We start from the raw sequence: 21,144 nt of genomic DNA on the forward strand, positions 1-21,144 counted from the left end.
TTTTGCTTCGTCAAAACATCGTTTTGTACAATATACTCCAAAACTAACTATTTGGCCATTCTAAAAATCACTCAAAATTATTGCTTGTAACCGCTTTTGTAATATACATTTGTTTTATGATTATTAATCCAGAAAAGATCAAAGCTGGTTAAAACATTTTTGGACCTTTTATAAATAACTTGCCGTAACTGTTTAGTTTGTGTAGAAAATTTCATCACTAATAACTCCCCACATTCAAAAACCATCAATAGCCTCCCACACTTAAAAACCCACCACGCAACTTCCCACCTGCTCAGCTTACAATTTCAATAGCTTTCAATTGTATAATGCTTAATTAATTGAAAGATGAAACTAATTACATCCGGAAGTTAATTTAATTCAAGGTAGAGTTGTGGAATTTGAGCACTTACTCTTGGACGGAAAATTAGTCGATAAACGTTTCTAGCAAACATTGATGATGCTCCAAGTATTGAAGAATCAGCTGATGACATTGTTGCCGCAGAAACAGCCCCCAGACCACAAAATGACACAAAACTGGGGGTTAAATGTTGCAAAACCATAGGCAATACCATTCGTGTCTGTTCATCTGTTAACGGTACTGGTCCAGTATAGGACGTCTCATTCCAGGCTTTGAAATAAAGATAGAGAATAGAATTAAGCTTAAAACAAAATACCGCAGTAGGACCCACTGATGGATCCAGTGGGGGGGGGGTACCCAGGGTGCCCCAATATTTTTTCTGGCTTCCTTATTCTTTGTTGTTTTTCTTTGTTTGCTCTTTAAAAAAAAATTGTCATTTTTGGAAATTATTGACACCCTTGTCACATTGGGCACACCTCAAGATTTTGCTTATTCGCACCCTTGTCACATTGAACCTTAAACATTTTACACTATATCTGCCCCTAATAGGACCCTTGGCCCTTTGTATAGAAGAGCTGGTCACTAAGATGTCGGAGGGGGTCCATTTGGTTGCGAATTGGAACTTCTAGTGCAGTTTCTCAAAGGCGAAATTGGTTGTAAGTCAATCTGCTCTCCTTCCGTCCCCTTTTGTGTTGCCCAGCCTCCCCATAGCGCACAGGGCATCCAATCACAATTATACGATTACTATTTTGTTCGAAATAATGTAAAATTTCAATACATATGCTTCTGATATGATCACCTACATCGACTGAGGTAATGACCGTAAGTAACGCAAACCGTCAATTGTTTACATATAGATTTTATAGCAAAAACGAAGCTTACTGATATTTGATGTGCAATTAGCTTGGAAATTTCAGGGATTTCTCTCTGGGTCAAAAAGAAAGCTATTTAGTCGCAGAAGGGTAGTGAGGGGGGGGGGTAGGAATCTCAAAATGGGTCAAAAATTGTTTGTTACTAATAAACTTGAAATTTACAACCGTAAGTCTTTCAGCCAAGAGAAACTTCTATTTCAAAAAAATATACTGGGGCTAAGGCCCCCTGAAAAACAGGGGCTGGAAATAGCTAGAAAACTTTTTTCTCCGATCGAATTGGATTTTATATCTTGAAGTACTTTGGCTATGGGAACCCAAATAAAAAAAAAAGTAAAGGGGGTTGAAAACGACCCCCAGAAGGAAAAGGGAGTTAGAAATGACAAGGCCTGACAAAGGACAATAATACAGGTAAAAAACTTTTTCTCTGTCTTCTTCGTCAAATGCCAAGTTACAGAAACCTGGGAGGGGTGTATTAAATTAAAAATTAAAAGTTCAATTTGGGAACCCCCCTCAGTTCGTAACCCTTTTGATGCCGGATCAAAATTTGGAGATAACCAATCGGTTTAAAAATATCAAAAGTATACTTTCGGAGTTGATATTACCCCCACAGCCTTAGGGTAACTGCCCTGTGCTTATGTTTACAGTTGTGGTTATGGTAACGTACTTGTCTCTTTCTAGGAAAATTAAAAAAAAAACAAGTTTTTATAACGGAAAGTAAGGAGCGGCATTAAAACTTAAATCGAACAGAAATTACTTCGTATATGAAAGGGGCTGGTTCCTCATCAACGTCCCGCTGTTTACGAAAAAGTTTGACTCTTTCTTTTAAGTAAAAAACTGTTTAAAATCAGCATTAAAATGTGATTCTTTTGATGTAGCTATTAGTATAAAAATTCCATTTTTTTTTTAGTTTTGGTTACTATTGAGCCGGGTCGCTCCTTACTACAGTTCGTTACCACGAACTGTTAGATTAAATAAGAAACAAGAACAAGTGTTTTTAACTAGAAGAAAGGAGCGACATTAAAACTTAAAACGAACAGAAATTATTCCAGATGTGAAAGATGCTGTCCCCTCCTCGACATCCCACTCTTTACGCTAAAGTTTGACTCTTTTTTTCACAACTCTACTTTCTTTAAAACAATAAAAAATTTAAGCGTCAAGAGCTAGGCATTGAGGAGGAGACACCCCTTTTATATACGGAATAATTTCTGTACGTTTTGAGTTTTAGTGTAGCTCCTTACTTGAAGTTGAAAAAACTTATTTTTCTTTTAATTTTTGAACGTTTTTGAACTAATACATGTATTGATTTTGGCTCACCGCACATGAATAATTATAATGAAATTTGCATGTAATTTTTTTTTTGCTAAAAGGCTTTCTCATAGTTTTGATCTGACGATTTTGATAAAAAAGGGGTGAGGGAGGAGATCTAGTCGCCCTACTATTTAAAAAGGCAACTAGAATGCTTTATTTTTTCACGAACGTTTTTATTAGTAATAAATATACGTAACTTAAGAATTAACTTACGTAACTAACATCTGTATTTGTATATTTTTTATTACATATATGGAGAGGTTCGTCTCCTTGTCAATACCTCACTCTTTACACTGGAGCTTGAATTTTGTCCTAATTCTTCAATAATGACGCTTGAATCACAAAGGCCGTAGAATAAATAATTGAAATTACTAAAAATACTTTAGCGTAAAGAGCGAGGAAGAGACAAACCCCTTATATACGTAATAACTTCTCTTCTTTTTAAGTTTTAATGCTGCTCCTTATATCCAGTTGAAAAAAATTTCTTTATTTATTTTCTCATTGTTTTTTTTAATAATGTTAGAAAATCCTGCACCCCATTGATGGAAATTTTCTTCCCTCGTTATAAATTCCTCCATGGAAAGATCCTCCCAATTTTTCTGGGCACTAAAAAAGAGAACTAGAGATTTTAAGTTTTGCTAGAACGAGCCATCTCACGGCATTCTAGGACCACAGAGTCGATACGATCACCCCTGGGAAGAAACACAACAACAAAAAACAAACAAATAAACGCACATCCGTGATCTATCTTCTGGCAAAAACTAAAAAATTCCACATTTTTGTAGATAGGAGCTTGAAACTGCGACAGAAGGGTTTTCTGATACGCTGAATCTGATGGTGTGACTTTCGTTAAGATTCTATGACTTTTAGGGGGTGTTTTCTCCTATTTTATAAAATAATGGAAATTTTCTAAGACTAAACTTGATGAAACTTATATAGTTAAATTCAGCATAAAAATACTATTCTTTTGATGCAACTATTGGTATCAAAATTCCATTTTTTAGAGTTTCAGCTACTATTGAGCCGGGTCGCTCCTCGCTACAGTTCGTTATAACGAACAGTTTGATAAAAGCACTCATTACGCTAAAGTTTGAATTTTGTTCGAATTCTTTAAGAATGACCCCTGAATCACAAAGGCCGTTAAATTAGAATAGAGAGCTCTTTTGGAAGTAATTAAAAAAAACTTTAGCGTAAAGAACAAGGCATTGAATAGGGGGTGAACCCCCTCATATGCGTAATGATTTTTGTTCGTTTTAAGTTTAAATGTTGCTTCTTACTTTCAGTTGAAAAAACAATTTTTTAATCTAATTTCTGATCGTTTTTTAAATGATGCTGGGAAATCTGACAGCCCCTTCGTAGAAATGTCCCTTCCCCCATGAAAACATCCTCCATGGAAATATTATCTCACGTAATCCCCTCCCCCCGACAACCGACCAGAAAAAATTCCTCTTGAAAACGTGTGTATACTTCCCAGTAACCAATACTCTATGTGAATAATAGGCAGAGCTCATAAATTGTAGCCCTTCCCCCTGGGACTATAGGGGGTTTGGTCATCCTCAGAGACATAGTTATTAGATTTTCAACTATGCTGAACGAAAAGGCTATCTAAAAATTTTGATTGGGTGACTTTGGGAAAAATTAACTTGGGAGGGGACCAAGATGCCCCTTAATTTGTTTGGTGACTTAAAAGGGCTCTAGAACTTCTAATTTTGGTTCGAATGAGCCCTCTCGCGATATTTTAGGAGCACTGCATTGAAACTTTCACCCCCTGAAAAAAAAAAAAAAATAAACACGCATCAACAATCTTCTGGCAAAAAAAAAACAAATTCTGCATTTTTTGCAGATAGAAACTTATGACCTCCACTTCTAGGTTTTCTGATACACTGAACCTGATACTGGGATTTTCATTAAGATTATATAATTTTTATGGGGTATTTCCCCCCCTTTTTTTTAAATAAGGTAAATTTTCAGGCTCGTAAATTTTGATGGGTAAGACTAAACTTGATGAAACTTTTATATTTGAAATCAATATAAAGATCCAATTCTTTTGATGTATTTATTGGTATCAAAATTCAGTTTTTTATATTTTCGGTTACTATTGAGTCGAGTCGCTCCTTAATTACAGCTCGTTACCAAGAACTGTTTGATAAGCTTACGCGTCACAACAGAAGAGAACTTCTAGATACTACTTAGTTCAATTTTTCGTACGGGAAAAGACCAATGGAATCACCTGCTATTGATTTTACTGTCGTTGATACAAATGTAAATTGATTTACAGCAAAAAAGATCGCTTTTGTGAGGCTTCAACCTTGATAATGGTGATAGATTTTGTTTCTTTTGTTTGGGTGACACTTAAAGAAAAAGATCCGAAGAAGAGATACTGTCATAGATGACAAATAGCTCTTGAATGATTGTATAGAATGACTTGAATGAACACGAACGGTCCCTGTCAGTACTAAAAATCAATCTTGCTTATTGTCACCAAAATATTGAGAATAAATCGCGCTTTTTTTTTAGGACTCATGACATGGAATTCATAGCATGCAAAATGAAAAATTGTGTTAGAATCATGTAGAAAATCGACTAGGGTACTTCCGAACAAATCAGAACACACTCAAGAAGTGAAGCTATGTTAATCATAATGAAATATACCAAAATATGATTAAAATATAATACTTTAGTAACAAAATTATGTAAACTACAACAAAGAACTTTGGAAAGTAGGCCGCCTAGAACGCATTATATGAAATACCTAACATAACCTAACCAGAATACCGACTCTATACATTAAATATTTAATTAAAAAATATCTATAATGCAGTTTTTTCCTTGAGCAAAAGCTAATTGTCTCCGAATACAGACAGTTATAAACTGGTTACCTCAGATTCAACAGAGCAATTTTTTCGAGTGTGCTCTGGATTATACGAAAGTACCTAAACTGACTAGAGAGAGATTTAAATTATATTCCCTAAATATGAAAAATTCAAGTTTGAATGATGGAATACCCAGAGCCATTCCCAGGGTTGGTGGTACCCTGGGAACAATTAATTACAGTCGACCCTCCCGACTCAAAAATAAGCAAAAATAGCTGATTCAAATAAAAACTTGAACAAAGTTGGCAATTCCAAAGCCATACCCCCCTCACCCAACCAAGCTGCAATAACTTAGATGGCTTAATGAGTTAACCCCCCCCCTAGGCATGGCCCTGGGGATACCCTTCAAAAATTACTAAAGGCATATACGGTAATGTAATAGGGTACTTGTTAATTGTACGAAACGCATCGAAGAAGTGAAATTAGGTTAATCCTAATGAAATATACCAAAAATTGATGATAACATACAAAATTGATGATAACATAACAAACAAAATTGTGGAAACTACGACGAAGAATTATGGAAAGCAGGGCATGCAGAACGCATTATATTAAATACCTAACCTCTAACCACGTATATGTATTAAACATTTAATTAATATATACTTACAACGTAGTTTTTCTCTGAGAATAAACAGGTCATAACCACGAGTTTCGGTTGTTCAAAGCACATTCAAGACATACGCAGTGTAATCAAACAGTTCGTGGTAACGAACTGTAAGTAAGGAGCGACCCAGCGCAATAGTAACTGAAACTCTGAAAAACAGAATTTTGATACCAATAGTTTTATCAAAAGAATCGGAGTTTTATGCTGGCTTCAAATATATGAGTTCGGATAAGTTTAATCTCACCCATCAAAGGTTATGAGCCGGAGAAAATTTGCCTGATTTTTCGAAAAAGGGGTAAACGTCCCCTAAAAGTCATAGAACCTTAATCAAAATCACTCCCTCAGATTCAGCGTATCAGATAACCCTACTGTAGAAGTTTTAAGGTTGATCTGAAAAAAGGTGAGATTTCATATTTTCTGCCAGAAGAAAGATCGCGGATGCATGTTTATTTGTTTTTTTTTTCTCTGGGGTGATCGTATCGACCCAGTAGTCTTAGAATATCGTGAGTGGGCTCAATCGAACGGAAATTAAAAGTTCTAGCGACATTTTTAAGTGACCAAGAAAATTGGCGGGACAATTAGGCCCCCCACGCCCCTTTTTCTCAAAACCGTCTAATCAAAATTTTTGCATTGCCATGTTGTTCAGCATAGTTGAAAGGCCGGACAACCATGCCATTGGGGATATTATGACCCTTCCACCGCCGCCGGGGATAAGTCTTTAAGTTACAAAATCTGCCTTTTGTTTATGTATGGTATTTGTTATTGGGAAGTATGCATACATCTTTCATGGGGGGGGGGGATTTTCTGCTGGTGGTATTTTCCTCGGGGATAACTTTCGACGGATATGGAATTTTCCAAGGGGTGAATTTTAGGGGGGGAATTTTATACTGGGGGAATTTGTCAGAATTTTTATACGAAATTCTTTTTATGTCTTGCTTTCTCTTTTCCAATTTTACATGTGGAGATGTTAGGGTAATTGTCCGGGTAAATTTTCACCCGGATTGAGTTGAATAGAGAATAAATTCTTGGGGGGAGGGATTTTTCCATGTAAGAGCAGCCAGATTTCCTGGCATTCTTTAAAAACGATCAGAAAGTAAATATAAACAAACAACAGTTTTTTCAACTGAAAGTAAGGAGTAACATTAAAACTTAAAACGAACAGAAATTATTGCGTATATGAGTGGGCTAATCCTCCAATGTTTCTCACTTTTTACGCTGAAGTTTGAGTTCTGTCCCAACCCTATAAGAACGAATCCTGAAACACTAAGCTTGTTTATTTAGAACAATAAGAAGTTTTTTTTTTGTTAAGTAATAAAAAACCTTACCGTAAAGAACGAGGTGTTGTGGAGGAGTAACCCCCCACATATAGGTAATAATTTCTGTTAGTTTTAAGCTTTAATGCTGCTCCTTACTTTCAGCTGAAAAAAAAACTTTATTTTATTTATTTAATATCCAAAAAAACCGGATTCCCAGTCAAATTGGTTATGATGTGATTATTATGAGTGAGAAATACTACGACGTTGCTGTATTTTAAATAAATATTTAATATATAGAGGTGGTAATGGGTTCGGTGAGGTTACGTTTCCATCATTTTGTTTCTAAAGCGTTATTTTATCATCATGTTTTGTTATATTTCGTTAGGATTAGGCCTAACCTAACTTCACTTCTTAGACGTGTTTTGAATAATCGACAAGTATCCTTTTTCAAATAGATACAATCAAATTGGTATATAAATACGAAAATATAATTAGGAGACTGCAAAAATACCTGTTGCCTTTGCCACAGCTCCTATGATAACAGAAGGAATCGCCATTATAACACATCCAAAAGCGGCAACGTAGGACAGGACTTGGGCTCTACCTGCCGACTTTGATGAAAGTACTCTTTGGAAGTAAGCCTTTAAAATACCATGAATAAAACTTAAATAATGGACACATACAAGGAGGGCATTTTGTGAGTGGTAATGTTTCAGGACTCTGATCAGGACTCTTATCTTAAAGTTTCTCTTTATCTTTTAAAAACAAATTGTAGTTTTTCTTTAGACATTTACAAAGATACCAAAAATAATTTTTTAATAAGATTTATTATTGAGACAGTGCTAAGTTAGAATAAAACTTTAATAATAGACATATCCAAAGAGGGCATTTCGTGAGTGGTAACATGTCAGGACTCAAAAAATCTTAAAAAGTCATTTGAAATTTTAAAGTAACTCTTTATCTTTTAAACATTTTTTTTGTAGTTTTTCTATAACACATTTACAAAGATACTAAAATCGTGTTTAATAAGATTCATTTTGAATCGGTGCTAAGTCAGAATAAAACTTTAATAATGGGTTGATGCAGAGGGCATTGTGAGGGATTGATGCAGTGGGCATGGGTTGTGAGCAGTAATGTGTCAGGGATTCACATGACTTTTAAAAATCATTTAAAATTTTAGCATTAGTCTTTATTTCTTAAACATTTATTTTTAGTTATTCCATGAAAATTACAAATATCTACCAAAAATTTCGTTTTAATAAGATTTGTTTTTGATTCAGTGTTAAGTCAGAATAGAACTTCAATAATGGACAGGCGCAAAGAGGGCATTTCTTGAGTAGTGATGCGTAAGGAATTCACAAATCTTTAAAATCATTTGAAAGTTTAACATTATTCTTTATTTTCTTAAATTTTTATTTGTAGTTATTCTTTAGACATTTACAAAGATCTACCTAACTGTGCTTCAGTAAGATTTGATTTTGAGTCGGTTTTAATAACAGAATTTCCCATGTTTTTATGTTCACTTTGTTGGATTATGTAGTTCAAATCAAAATCTTCTAAATTTATCAACTGAAGATAAAAACAGAGATAGTTAAACCAACGTTTGCTTGCTTTCATTTTAATAGAAAGAAAGAAAGAAAGTTTATTTGAGCCCTACGGCCATACACAACATGATTTAATAATACAACACTGCACAGAACACACACTCAATATAAAATAATACTTATTTTCATTCACTCGGGCTCGACTGAGCCTCTCCCGCCTTTTCCACATATCTTGCCATTTTGCATATGGTTCCAGGCATCGAAGACCTCAGGATATCAGAAAGCAGCACCAACTGATGGTCCCCCCAAATTTCATCCCTAAGACTTTCAAGCTCCTGGCACTCCATGAGGAAATGGGCTAAATTATTATCCTCTTTTCCGCAATACCCACACTTACCATTTGTACCCTTATTTTTTTTAAATTCTGTCCCCTATGTACTGGAAGGCAATTTCCCCTCAACTTGATCCATGATTTTAAATATCTAAAAGGTAAATTCACCTTAAAATAATAAAATAAAATAAAATTAAATAAATAAAATATACCAATCATCTTGCATGTGTTTGGGACTGTAAAGAATGTGCTTAAGTATATTTCAGCCACATTCAACATAAATCCTGAAAAAATGTAAATCACAGTCAAGTCAAGCATGCAGTCAACTTGATTTCTATTTAAAGAAAAAAAGTATTTGTGCACAAAAATCGTTTGGTTTTCCACGGTATAAATCATTTTTCGAACCTTAAAATACCCTAAAATAGGCCAGCATAATTCAAACATCCACAAAAACGAAGTAGTTTTCTTTCGTATAAGTTTATCTTCATGATTCTTTATGGCTCAATTTTCAATTTTTACTGTCATTTTCACTTGATTTAAAAAAATTGGCTTCAGCTTTGTCACCCTCCCCCCTCGGAATTTGTACGAAATTACGCCACAGATCTTTACCCAAGATAAGTCCAAGAAAGTTAAGTCAAACAGGTTAATGGTTCTTTGAGACTAAGGGCTGTACTAAATGGAGATAACTATAATTTCCATTGAATACCATGATACAAGTAGCCTAGCCTTTTTTGGTCATGATTTAAGAAAAACGTTTGACCTACAAAACCACTCTCACTTTCGTTAACTAATACTTTAAATCTAGTAGAACATATATTTATTATAAGAGACACAGGAAAAACCCAAACATAAAATTTTTTAGTTTCAGCACTTTGCCGCCAAAGGTTATTCCAATGGGCTCTCTACTCTCCCTAAAAGGTGAAAGTAAATGGATGGATCCGGTCCTGTGTGACACTACTTTGGTCTTAACCCAAATTCTCATATAACTGCCATTGGTTATATCTATGTACTCCCAGCTCGTAATTTGTTGATGTATTATTAAATAATCCAGCCGAGAGTTTGCACCTCCTTGAAAGGTTCATCAGTCAAAGTCAATGATTTTAAATCTTTCACACATTTATGGAGAAAGTGAGATTCCTCTTTATTATAACCGGTTCTTCTAAGCTACAATTAAGCAATGTAATATAATTTCAACCATCTTTTGCTATTTCATTCATTTGCATAATAATGTCGAAGTCACCAAAGGCTCATAGTTAGGACCGTTTCAATACATTGGTATTAATAGCACTTTTCTATTGACTGAACAAGAATAGGCGCCACCCTGGTACAGAATTTGTACCCCAATTGGCATTTCAACTAAACTTAACATATATGCATTGTGCTATCTTGTTTGGGAGGTGTTTTTGCCATAGACACGACACTCATAAATCCTCTAATGCTACAAACTCGTTAAAACTGACTAAAGCCGAAACTCGGGTGAATATTCCTCTTCTAACATCTAATTTTCAAATCATCTACTCTGGTCTTCTACTAAGATCCCAGAATTTGTTATGTATTCTTTTAATCCAGATGTGGGGTATCAATCATTTCCTTATCAAATAGTTGGCTCTTTAGTATATGTTATCTGAGTATGCGCTTTTTGCTCACTTGGAGGACTCCCACAAACCAGCTAAACAGCTCTTTCATGATACTTGCAGTGAGGGAAGTCGGACACTTTGTTCACTAGGCATTATGCATCAATTCCTTTGGATATACTTACCATAGTCCATATATTGCGGGAATCAAGAAGTTCGTGGTAACAAACTGTAAGTAAGAAGCTCTGAGGCTCAGTAGTAACCGAAACTCTAAGAAACAGAGCCTTGATAACAATAGACACATCAAGAGAATCAAATTTTGATGCTTATTCAAAATATGTAAAATTCATCTAATTTAATCGTCCACTCAAAAGTTACGAGCCTGAATAAATTGCCCCATTTTGAAAAAGGGGAAACACCCCTAAAACATCATATGATCTTAATGAAAACCACTTCGTCAGATTCAGCTTACCAGGGAACACTTCTGAAGGGGTTTCAAGCTCCTATGTGCAAAAATGTGGAAATTTAAATTTTTGCCAGAAGAAAGATCATAGATGCGTGTTTATTTGTTCTTTTTTTTTCTCAGGGGTGATCTTATTGAGCCAGTGATTGTAGAAGATAGTGAGACGGCTCATTTGATCGGAAATCGAAACTTCGAGTGCCCCTTTAAAGTGACCAATAATATCAGAGGGTAGCTAGCCCCCTCCTACGCTCATTTCCCCCAAAAAATGACCTTACAAAATATTTAAAAAAACCAATAGATATTATCACAGAACCTGTCACAAATAGACCTATAAAATCAGCAGTGGAAAAAAGCTTGGCTGGCATTAAAAACCTGTTTTTAAATCATTTTCTTTCATTTCATTGAATTGCCTCGTTTCATAATAATTAAATAAAAAAAAACAAGTTTTTTTTAACTGAAAGTAAGGAGCGACATTAAAACTTAAAACGAACAGAAATTAACCCGTGTATGAAAGGGGCTGCTCCTTCTTCAACGCCTTGCTCTTTGCACTAAAGTTTGACTCTTTCTCTCAACTCTACTTTTTAAAACAGTAAAAACTTTAGCGTAAAGAGCAGGGTGTTGAAGAAGGAGCAGCCCTTTTCATATACGGGGTAATTTCTGTTCGTTTTAAGTTTTAATGTCGCTCCTTACTTTCAGTTAAAAAAACTTGTTTTTTTTTATTTAATTTCTGAATGTTTTTTAGTTAATCCATGTTTTGATTTCGGCTCTCCGCAGATGAATAATTAAAGCGAAATTTGCATATTTATTTATTTGGTTAAATGGCTTTCCCATAGTTTTGATCGAATGATTTTGCGAAAAAAGGAGGGGAAGGAGGCCCAGTTGCTCTCCAATTTTTTGGGTACTTAAAAAGGCAACTAGAACTTTTAGTTTTTACGAACATTTTCATTAGTAAAAGATATACGTAACTTACGAATTAGCTTACGTAACAAACTTCTATGTTCGTGTGTTTTTCTTCCGTATATGAGAAGGTTCGCCAACTCGTCAATGCCTTGTCAATAACTCTTTGCATTAAAGCTTAAATTCTGTCCCCTGAATCACAAAGGCCGTAGAATAAATAGTTGAAATTACTAAAAATCCTTTAGCGCAAAGAGTGAGGTGTTAGGAGGAGGTGAACCCCTTATATGCGTAATATTTTCTGTTCGTTTTTTCTAATGCTACTCCATGCTTCCAGTTGAAAAAACTTTTTCATTCTTATTTTCTCATTGTTTTTTTAAATAATGCTAGAAATTGCTGCGCCCCCTTTATGGAAATCTTCATCCCCCATGACAAATTCCTCCATGGAAAATTTCCCCCACATAGCCCCCTCTTCTCAACCCCCCCCCCCCCTTCCAACCAAAAAATCCCCTGAAAACGTCTCTACATTTCCCAATAACCATTAATATATATAAACACTGGTCAAAATTTGCAACTTGCAGCCCCTGACACGGGGACTGTTGGGGAGTAAGTCGTCCCCAAAGACATATTTATAAGGTTTTCGACTATGCTGAATAAAATGGCTATCTCAGAATTTTGATTCGACTACTTTGGGAAAAAATGAGCGTGGGAGGGGGTCTAGGTGTCCTCCGATTTTTTTGGTCACTTAAAAAGAGCACTAGAACTTTTCATTTCCGTTCGAATGAGCCCTCTTGCAAAATTCTAGGACCACTGGGTCATTGCGATCATCCCTGGGAAAAAGAAAAAAAAAAACAGAAAAAAAACCAAACAAATAAACACGCATCCGTGATTTGTCTTCTGGCAAAAAATACAAAATTCCACATTTTTGTAGATAAGATCTTGGAACTTGTAGAATAGTGTTCTCTGATACGCAGAATCTGATGGTGTGATTTTCATTAGGATTCTATAACTTTTAGGGGGGTTTCACCCTATTTTCTAAAATAGGGCAGATTTTTTCAGGCTCGTAACTTTTGATGAGTAAGACTAAACTTGATGAAACTTATATATTTAAAATCAGCATTCCAGTGCGATTCTTTTGATGTAACTATTGGTATCAATATTTCGTTTTTAGAGTTTTGGTTACTATTGAGCCGGGTCGCTCCTTAATACAGTTCGTTACCACGAATTTTTTTATTTATTTTTCAGTCCTGGTTGAACTTCGCTGAGATAAGGATGCTGGGACTGCTTTGAAAAAGTGTTCATTTTAGTTTTATTGATTTTTTCCTCTCGTAAGTTGTTTTTTCTTATTTGTATTGCTGAGGACGGTCCTTGCACATAGGGCTGAAATATTCATTCTAATTTGTTTCCGTCCGTCTTAAAAAATTCCCTATTGTTCTTCTTGTTTATGGTGTTTGTGATGGAAAGGCAGTGTGGTCTCCGTCGTTATTCACGTCACGCTTATGGGGAGCAGTTGACCAATGACATATTTTACTTCATTAGTTTAGGCAAAAAAATTCTAATATTATTAACCAGCAAAAGTTCTTGGAATCTTGCCAATTTGAAAATCTTATTCCCAAGTCTCTAAGATTCAGATTACACTTAAATACCCGAAAATAAAAGCGATTTCCTCCATACATTACAATTAAAAATATTAATACACATTATTAAAGATAAAAAACAAAAAAGATACATTATTTCCTCTGAAAGAAATCTCTAGAAAAGTTTTTATTATAAAAATTTGTCTTCTGCTGATTTTAACCAAGCTGCTGGATTGGAAAGAAATTTATTTAGTCATGATTTCCGCTTATCAAGAGAACGACTTATTAAAAAATTGAAAAACCTAGGAAAGGAATCATCGATAAATAACCCTATTTATGCTCCAAGATTCACTCCTGGACCGACTGTGGTTAACTTGTCCTCTAGAACGCTTGAACCATTGGAAATTCAAACTCTCGAAAAAGGTCCAAAATTCTCTTTTCTTCCAAAACAAGTTCCTGTGGCGGATTTGATTTCCTCTCTAGAGTCGTCTTTGCACAAATTTTATTCATCTATTTCCAACCCAGACGAAGTTAGGGCTTGTCTTATTGATACACTTTACAATAATAAAAAAAAGGCTAATACTCCCGCCAATATAAAACCAGATAATTTGTGTGACCTAAGAATTCTATCCAATCTCCGCAAAGATCCGTTCATTATTATAACTAAAGCAGATAAAAGCAATTCTTTGGTTGTCATGGATACGAAAGATTACGACACAAAAATTTATGCAAATCTAAATGATAAAACTACATGTAATACTATAACCCACGACCATACTGATCAGTTTGCTAACAAAATTATAAAAGAATTAAAAGATCTAAAACAAAATGGTAAAATTACTTCACAATTATATAATAAATTTTTTCCCGAGGCAGCTTTTGTCCAAAATTTTATGGTCTACCAAAATTACATAAGCAAGGCATTCCTTTAAGGCCAATTGTAGCTTGTACGAAAGCCCCCGCCTCCAACAATGGAAAATGGTTATGTACAGTCTTCAAACCTTTGTTTTTTTCTCAAAAATCTTATATGTGTAAATCGGTCGATTTAGTTGAAAAACTCAAAAACGTAAATATTTCAGAAAATACAATTATCAGTAGCTGTGACGTTGTGTCTATGTATACAAATGTTAATGTAGCAGAATCAGAGAAATTATTAGAAAATAAAATAAATGAACATTATCAAACAGTTCGTGGTAACAAACTGTAGTAAGGAGCGACCAGGCTCAATAGTAAACGAAACTCTAAAAAATGTAATGTTGATGCTTAAATACACATCAAAAGAATCAGATTTTCATGCTGATTTAAATATATAAGTTTCAAAAATTTGCCTTATTTTAGAAAATAGGGGAAAATATCCCCTAAAAGTCACAGAATCTCAACGAAAATCACACCATCGCATTCGGCGTATCAGAGAACCCTATAGAAAAATTCAAGCTCCTATCTACAAAAATGAGGAATTTTGTATTTTTTGCCAGAAGACAAATCACGGGTGCGTATTTATTTTTTTTTTTTTTTTCCCAGGGGTCATCGTATCGACCAAGTGGTCCTAGAATGTCGCAAGAGGGCTCATTCTAACGGAAATGAAAAGCTCTAATGCCCTTTTTAAGTCACCAAAAAAATTGGAGGGCACCTAGGCCCCCTCCCACGCTCATTTTTTCTCCAAAAGTCAACATATCGAAATTTTGAGATAGCCATTTTGTTCCGCATAGTCAAAAACTATAATAACCATGTCTTTGGAAATGACTTACTCCCCCAGAGTCCCAGGGGAGGGGCTGCTGGTTACAAACTTCGACCAGTGTTTACATATAATAATGGTAATTGGGAAGTGTACAGTCGTTTTCAGGGGATTTTTTTTTGGTTTTGGGGGTGGGGTTGAGGGGAGGGGGCTATCTGGGAGGATCTTTCCTTGGAGAAATATGTCATGGGGTAACAGAAATTCAATGAAAAGGGCGCAGGATTTTCTAAAATTACTATTAAAAAAATGAAAAAATAAACATGGAAAAGTTTTTCAATTGAAAGTAAAGAGTAGCATTGAAACTTAAAACGAACAGAGATTATTACGCATATGAGGGGTTCTAAAAATACTTTAGCATAAAGAGCGAGGTATTTAGGAGGAGATAAATACCTCGCTCTTTATGCTGTAGTATTTTTAGTAATTTCAAATATTTATTCTACGACCTTTCTGATTCAGGGGTCATTCTTAAAGAATTGGATCAAAACTTACGATTTAGTGTAAAGAACGAGGTATTAACGAGGGTACAAACCCCCTCATATACACAATAAAAATTAAATAATATAAAAGTTTGTTACTTAAGTTAATTCTTAAGTTACGTATATTTTTTACAAATAAAAAAATTCGTTAAAAATTAAAATTTATAGTTGCCTTTTTATGTAACCGAAAAATTGCATGGCAACTAGGCCTCCTTCCCCATCCCTTGTTTCTCAAAATCGTCTGATCTAAACTAAGAGAAAGCCATTTACCCAAAAAAGGAATTAATATGCAAATTTCATTTTAATAATTTATCTGTGGAGAGCCAAAATCAACCATGCATTAATTCAGAAACTTTCAGAAATTACATAAAAAAAACTAGTTTTTTTAACTGAAAGTAAGGAGCGACATTAAAACTGAAAACGAACAGAAATTACTCCGTATATTAAATGGGTTGTCCCCTCCGCAATCCCTCGCTCTTTACGCTAAAGTTTGACTCTTTGCCACAATTCTGCTTTTTAAAACAATTAAAAGCTTTAGCGTAAAGAGCGAGGGATTGCGGAGGGGACAACCCATTTCATATTCGGAGTAAGTTCTGCTCGTTTTAAGTTTTAATGTCGCTCCTTACTTTCAGTTAAAAAAAACTAGTTTTTTTTTATGCAATGACTTAATAGAAGGCATTGTCCCAATGAATAGAACTAACCGCTGATAATTTTTATTTATCTTTGTTTCTTTTTTTGTTTTTTATAGTGTATTTTTTTAATTTTGAGAAATCCATATATTGTAAGGAAAGGAAAATAAATCAAAGGAACTTGCTTCTATTTTTTTTTTTTTTTCACTACACAGCATTACGGCCAATGCTTCAAGCCTGACAAGCTCCAACATTTGAAAAAAGTTCTAGTTGTTTATGAATAGATTTGGTGCTTGTAAGCAGCGCTTAAAAGGGAGAAATCACAAAAAGGAATACCTTTAACTACTGCAAAATGTCTTTAATTAGTATTCTTCTACAAATTCTCAGTATAGTATGAGGAAGGAATATTTCAAAAAAGTCATATTTTGAAAAGGATTTACTCTGTTGAATACAATATCACTCCATAAAATTGTTTTTGGAGTTACTTCCATAGCATTCAAATTTCAATGTGGAGTTGTGGGATCACGTGAAGTAAAGTAAGCAACGACTTGGGCCAGTAATACAAATGGTTTAACAGTGTTATGGCGTGAAGTGACTTGATAAAGTATGATAAATGCCTCTCTTTTTCTTTTGCATTAAGGAAAATATTTTTGTAAGCCATCCTAGCCAGATTGTTAGCACGCTAGACTTTAATTCATTACTCCGCGAAGACAGGTGCTCAAGTCTTGGTCTCACTGGTTTTTTGTTTTGGAAGTGGGTCAGTGGCACGACTCTGTAAGATCTGCCAGATTTGAACCAGCTGCAAGTGGATACCCTGAGAAACCTAGGGAAGGTAAACAGGAAGAGTGTGCGAAAGCACGGGATGGCTGGTCTCAACCCATCATTGCACTCCTGGCTGAACAGCCAAGATACGGACATCAGTACCTCTGGTATGGACTGTAAAAATCCAGGCCTATATTTCTTACCTTTCTCTTTCAAAATTCTTACTCTCTCAATCAGGGACGTTGGCAAATGACTGCCCTCCTCCCAACTGAAATCCTAAATTTTTCTGAGTTTCTTGGAACTTCTTATTAAAATTATTCAAAACAATTTTGTTAATCATCTCTCCCTTTCATTCCGGCACGTGTCCACCCTAATCGTATACCGATGATTAAACACTTTAGGTACAGGGGTAGCTACTTTTTCTCAAGCAATTCTATAGCATTCCTGAATTCAACCTTAGCTTTTCTCAATTCCTAACGTTTATTTTAAATTTCTAGATAATTCTAAAGTTCTAGATTCATTTTTATTCATCTTTTTTACGTTGAGCTATTCTCCTTGTTCTGGCAGAGAACAATCATGGTGAAAAGCATTGAACCGTTAATTTTTGTGTCTTCCTACAGTTAATTTTCAAATCCGTCTCCTAGCCCTCCCCCAAATATTGCAACTTTTTCGTATCTTCTATAATATAGATTTACTAAACCCCTTTTAACAGTTCTCAAAGTTATACTTCCCCCCTTGTCCCTCCATAAAGGCGACTGTTTGTGAGTGCTTGTCAAGGAGTGCACTATTGATAACTTTCACTGTTCAATGTCGTAAACTCTGTTATGATAATTGTAAACGTTTCATAAATTGTAAAAAAAAAGATGCGTATAGTGTGTGTCTTATAGTGTGGAATGTATTTTCCTAAAAGAGAAGCTTTGTTTATTCTAGTACTTTGAGGTTTATATTCGGGGCGGACCTTTCAGTCAAGGCTGCTTATTGTAACTGCAAACACGTCACTACCAACTATTATCTTTTGTGGGAAAACCACAACTGCTTATTGTGCTTCTCCTATAAGTTTGAATTCCGATAAAACAAGCCTATGTCATCTTCAACTTGATAATGATTGATTTCAATTTGGCAATTGGGTATATATGCCTAAGAAACTATTCAAGCTAATTGAGTTGGCAAGCAAAATCAATAATATATATCTTCAATAATTTAATATCTACTTAAGAATAATATTTAAGTAAATATATATGTAATCACTATAAAAAAAATTAATGACGGTGCTGATTCCCTCTACCCTGGTGACGCCTAAGAATGAGCTTTAAGTAAGTCAAGTCAACAAAAAAAGAATATAAAACTATTCACACACAAGAAAACATATATACTTTGGGACAACAAAATTTTTAAAAGTGGTTAACGAATCATTCTCTTTACTGAAGTTTGTGAGAAGCCATCATTAATGAAAAATGAGGAAGTTAAATTTTGCCTCGGGGAAACCCCTGGGAATTTTAGTCCTCTTCTCTCAATAGAAAACCGAACAAGTAAAGACAAATATTTTTTGCAAAATTTGGTGAAAATGACATTCCGACAATTTTTTTCACACCCTGGAACGAATTTTGCCTTCCCTGGCAAAAATTTTGCGGTCACTATTGAAACGCATTAAAAACTATTCAATGCGGAAATCTTGTGCATACTGTAGAATGGCGTAAAGCCAGTATTCTTATAATCGATTTGCTCGATATGCTGTTCCTTTAATTCTTTGGTGGAAGGGTGAGGACTTGAAAGACCTTTCTTCTTAATATAAACTGGTTCAAAAATATTACCTGCCAAGGTATTCCACCGAAGATTAGTAGGAGAGCATAATCCAAATATTGCCAGTAGTAGTCTGGGTCTAACGACCCAACCCAATCAGTAGCACTGTGAACTATACCGTCTGGTCCTGTGAAGTTTCGCTGGAAGTCAACAGACTCATGTTGCAGTGCAAAGGGGATGCTGATCCACTGAAATTATGACCTAATTATTATCAGTTAAAACCATGATTAAAATATGACTAGTTACCCGGTACATCAGTTGGGGGAGGGGGAGGGTGTACATCTCTCCCAGCTCCTCTTTGAGATTCCCCTTTCTTCTATTTTGGAATGACTTTTTTTAGGTATTTTCAGCTAGAGAAATCGAAAAAAAAATTATCCCTCCTAATTTTTAAAAAGAATATTCCTCCCCCCTAATTTTGATTGGTTGACCAACCCTGTTGGTAATGAATAACTGTATTTGGTTTGATAAGTATCTGACCCAATTCAACACACCCGTTCTCATTGTAGGGAAAAGTCTTAAAAAAGAATTCTTTGAGGTGTACATAATTTGACGGAGTCAATGAAGAGAAGTAATCCAGATGTACTAAAAAGCACTCCAGTCAAAAGCACTGTGCAACCTTTTGTATTCTAGGTAGCGCTGTAACGTTGTTGGACCAAGCAAAAACATAGGGTTTCTCTTGGAAGGGGATGGAAAGTTCGTTTTTCCTTTCTTAGATTGAATGGTCTCGAGCCTAAAAGCGAATTGTCTTTTAGAAAATTAAGGAAGGTAAATTAGGTTATAGTTCAAGCCTTTGTACTAATTTCTATACCAACTTATATGACTTTCATATCAACATTCTCTTGTATCAGCTTCTATACCAAGTAGCTGTTAACTCATAAAACTGCAAAAATTACAAATTTCTTTAATTATGATAGTTTTTCCAATGCTAAACTTGATACAAATTCTTAAAATGTGCATGAAAATGAAATATTGGAATTAATTCAGAATAATAGTGAAGTAACGAATTAGGTAAAATGCGAGTTACCAAGTACATTGAAAGCGTATCATTATAGCCTATATAATAATATAACAATAATATTTATTTATAACCCACGCACATAACAAGATAAATAGTGGAGTAAACACTTAAAAAAGGTTAAAACGAAAATCAACAATAGCATTAGATAAAAAACATAAGTCACCAATAACAATTAAACAAAAATAACATTTATTAAATAAAATTAATAAGACAAACGGATCAAACCATGATGAGGCGACTAGCACCGATAGGCTGTTTCTGAAAGCTTTTTTTGTAAACCTTCTCTGTAACTTCTTAGTCGGATTCGGATATTCGGATTCTGTAAACTTCTCAATAATATTCAAATAATGTAATAATAATTATAATATAATATAAATATATTATAATATATTATAATATATTTATTTATTTATTTAATATTAATATTTATATTATATTTATTTTATACAATATATTTATATTACATTATAATTATAATATATTATAATATAATAAATATATTATAAATATATTATAATATATAAATATAATATTATAATTATAATTATAATATAAATAATAATATAATAATAATATCAAATAATATATAAATTCTGTAAACTTCTCAGTAATATTCGGAAGGCAAACTTTTTTTTTCTATTCCTACACAAAAGAGGAAGATAGAGACGGATGTTTACAGAAAAGGAAATAAGCCACTTGAATATCACTAAAAATCCCTGTTCCTAAAAATAGGGTAAAGCCCAGAAAGGTAAAAAACAAAATGATCTAAAAAAGTAGAATAAAGCTTTCCAAGGTCAGTACGAATATAATTGCCTCAATTGGATACAATTTTAGATTAAGAAATTTAAATCTCTGTTCTAGAATTCCGGACGGCACGCTCACGATAAGTGTTAAGATTTTTGGTAATCGTAATACCCAGCCACCACATCAATTCCAAATGAGGGCGGAAAAATTTCTTAGAAATTAAAGCTTTAGGAGGGGATAGAAAATTGAAAGAAAGATACTTGCATTTACCAACGTTAAGCAAAAGACCGATTTTAGTAATTCACTTTTATAAAGTAGATTAT

At 34.3% G+C, this 21,144-nt stretch overlaps 1 protein-coding gene across 4 annotated transcripts in view; it reads right to left on the reverse strand.

Annotated features, from left to right (window-relative positions):
- The window catches only part of LOC136036009 (high-affinity choline transporter 1-like), a 103,336-nt gene that overhangs the window by 12,867 nt on the left and 69,325 nt on the right, over positions 1-21,144 (reverse strand). For all 4 annotated transcript variants that reach the window (XM_065717928.1, XM_065717929.1, XM_065717927.1 and 1 more), the window contains exons 6-8: positions 19,071-19,247; positions 7,786-7,915; positions 411-628 (exon numbers count right to left, since the gene is read on the reverse strand). In XM_065717928.1, coding sequence (XP_065574000.1) covers positions 411-628; positions 7,786-7,915; positions 19,071-19,247 — 525 coding nt within the window. The remainder of the gene's footprint in view (positions 1-410; positions 629-7,785; positions 7,916-19,070; positions 19,248-21,144) is intronic.

This window comes from Artemia franciscana, chromosome 15, assembly GCF_032884065.1.
Source record: "Artemia franciscana chromosome 15, ASM3288406v1, whole genome shotgun sequence".
Classification (NCBI taxonomy): Eukaryota; Metazoa; Arthropoda; class Branchiopoda; order Anostraca; family Artemiidae; genus Artemia; species Artemia franciscana.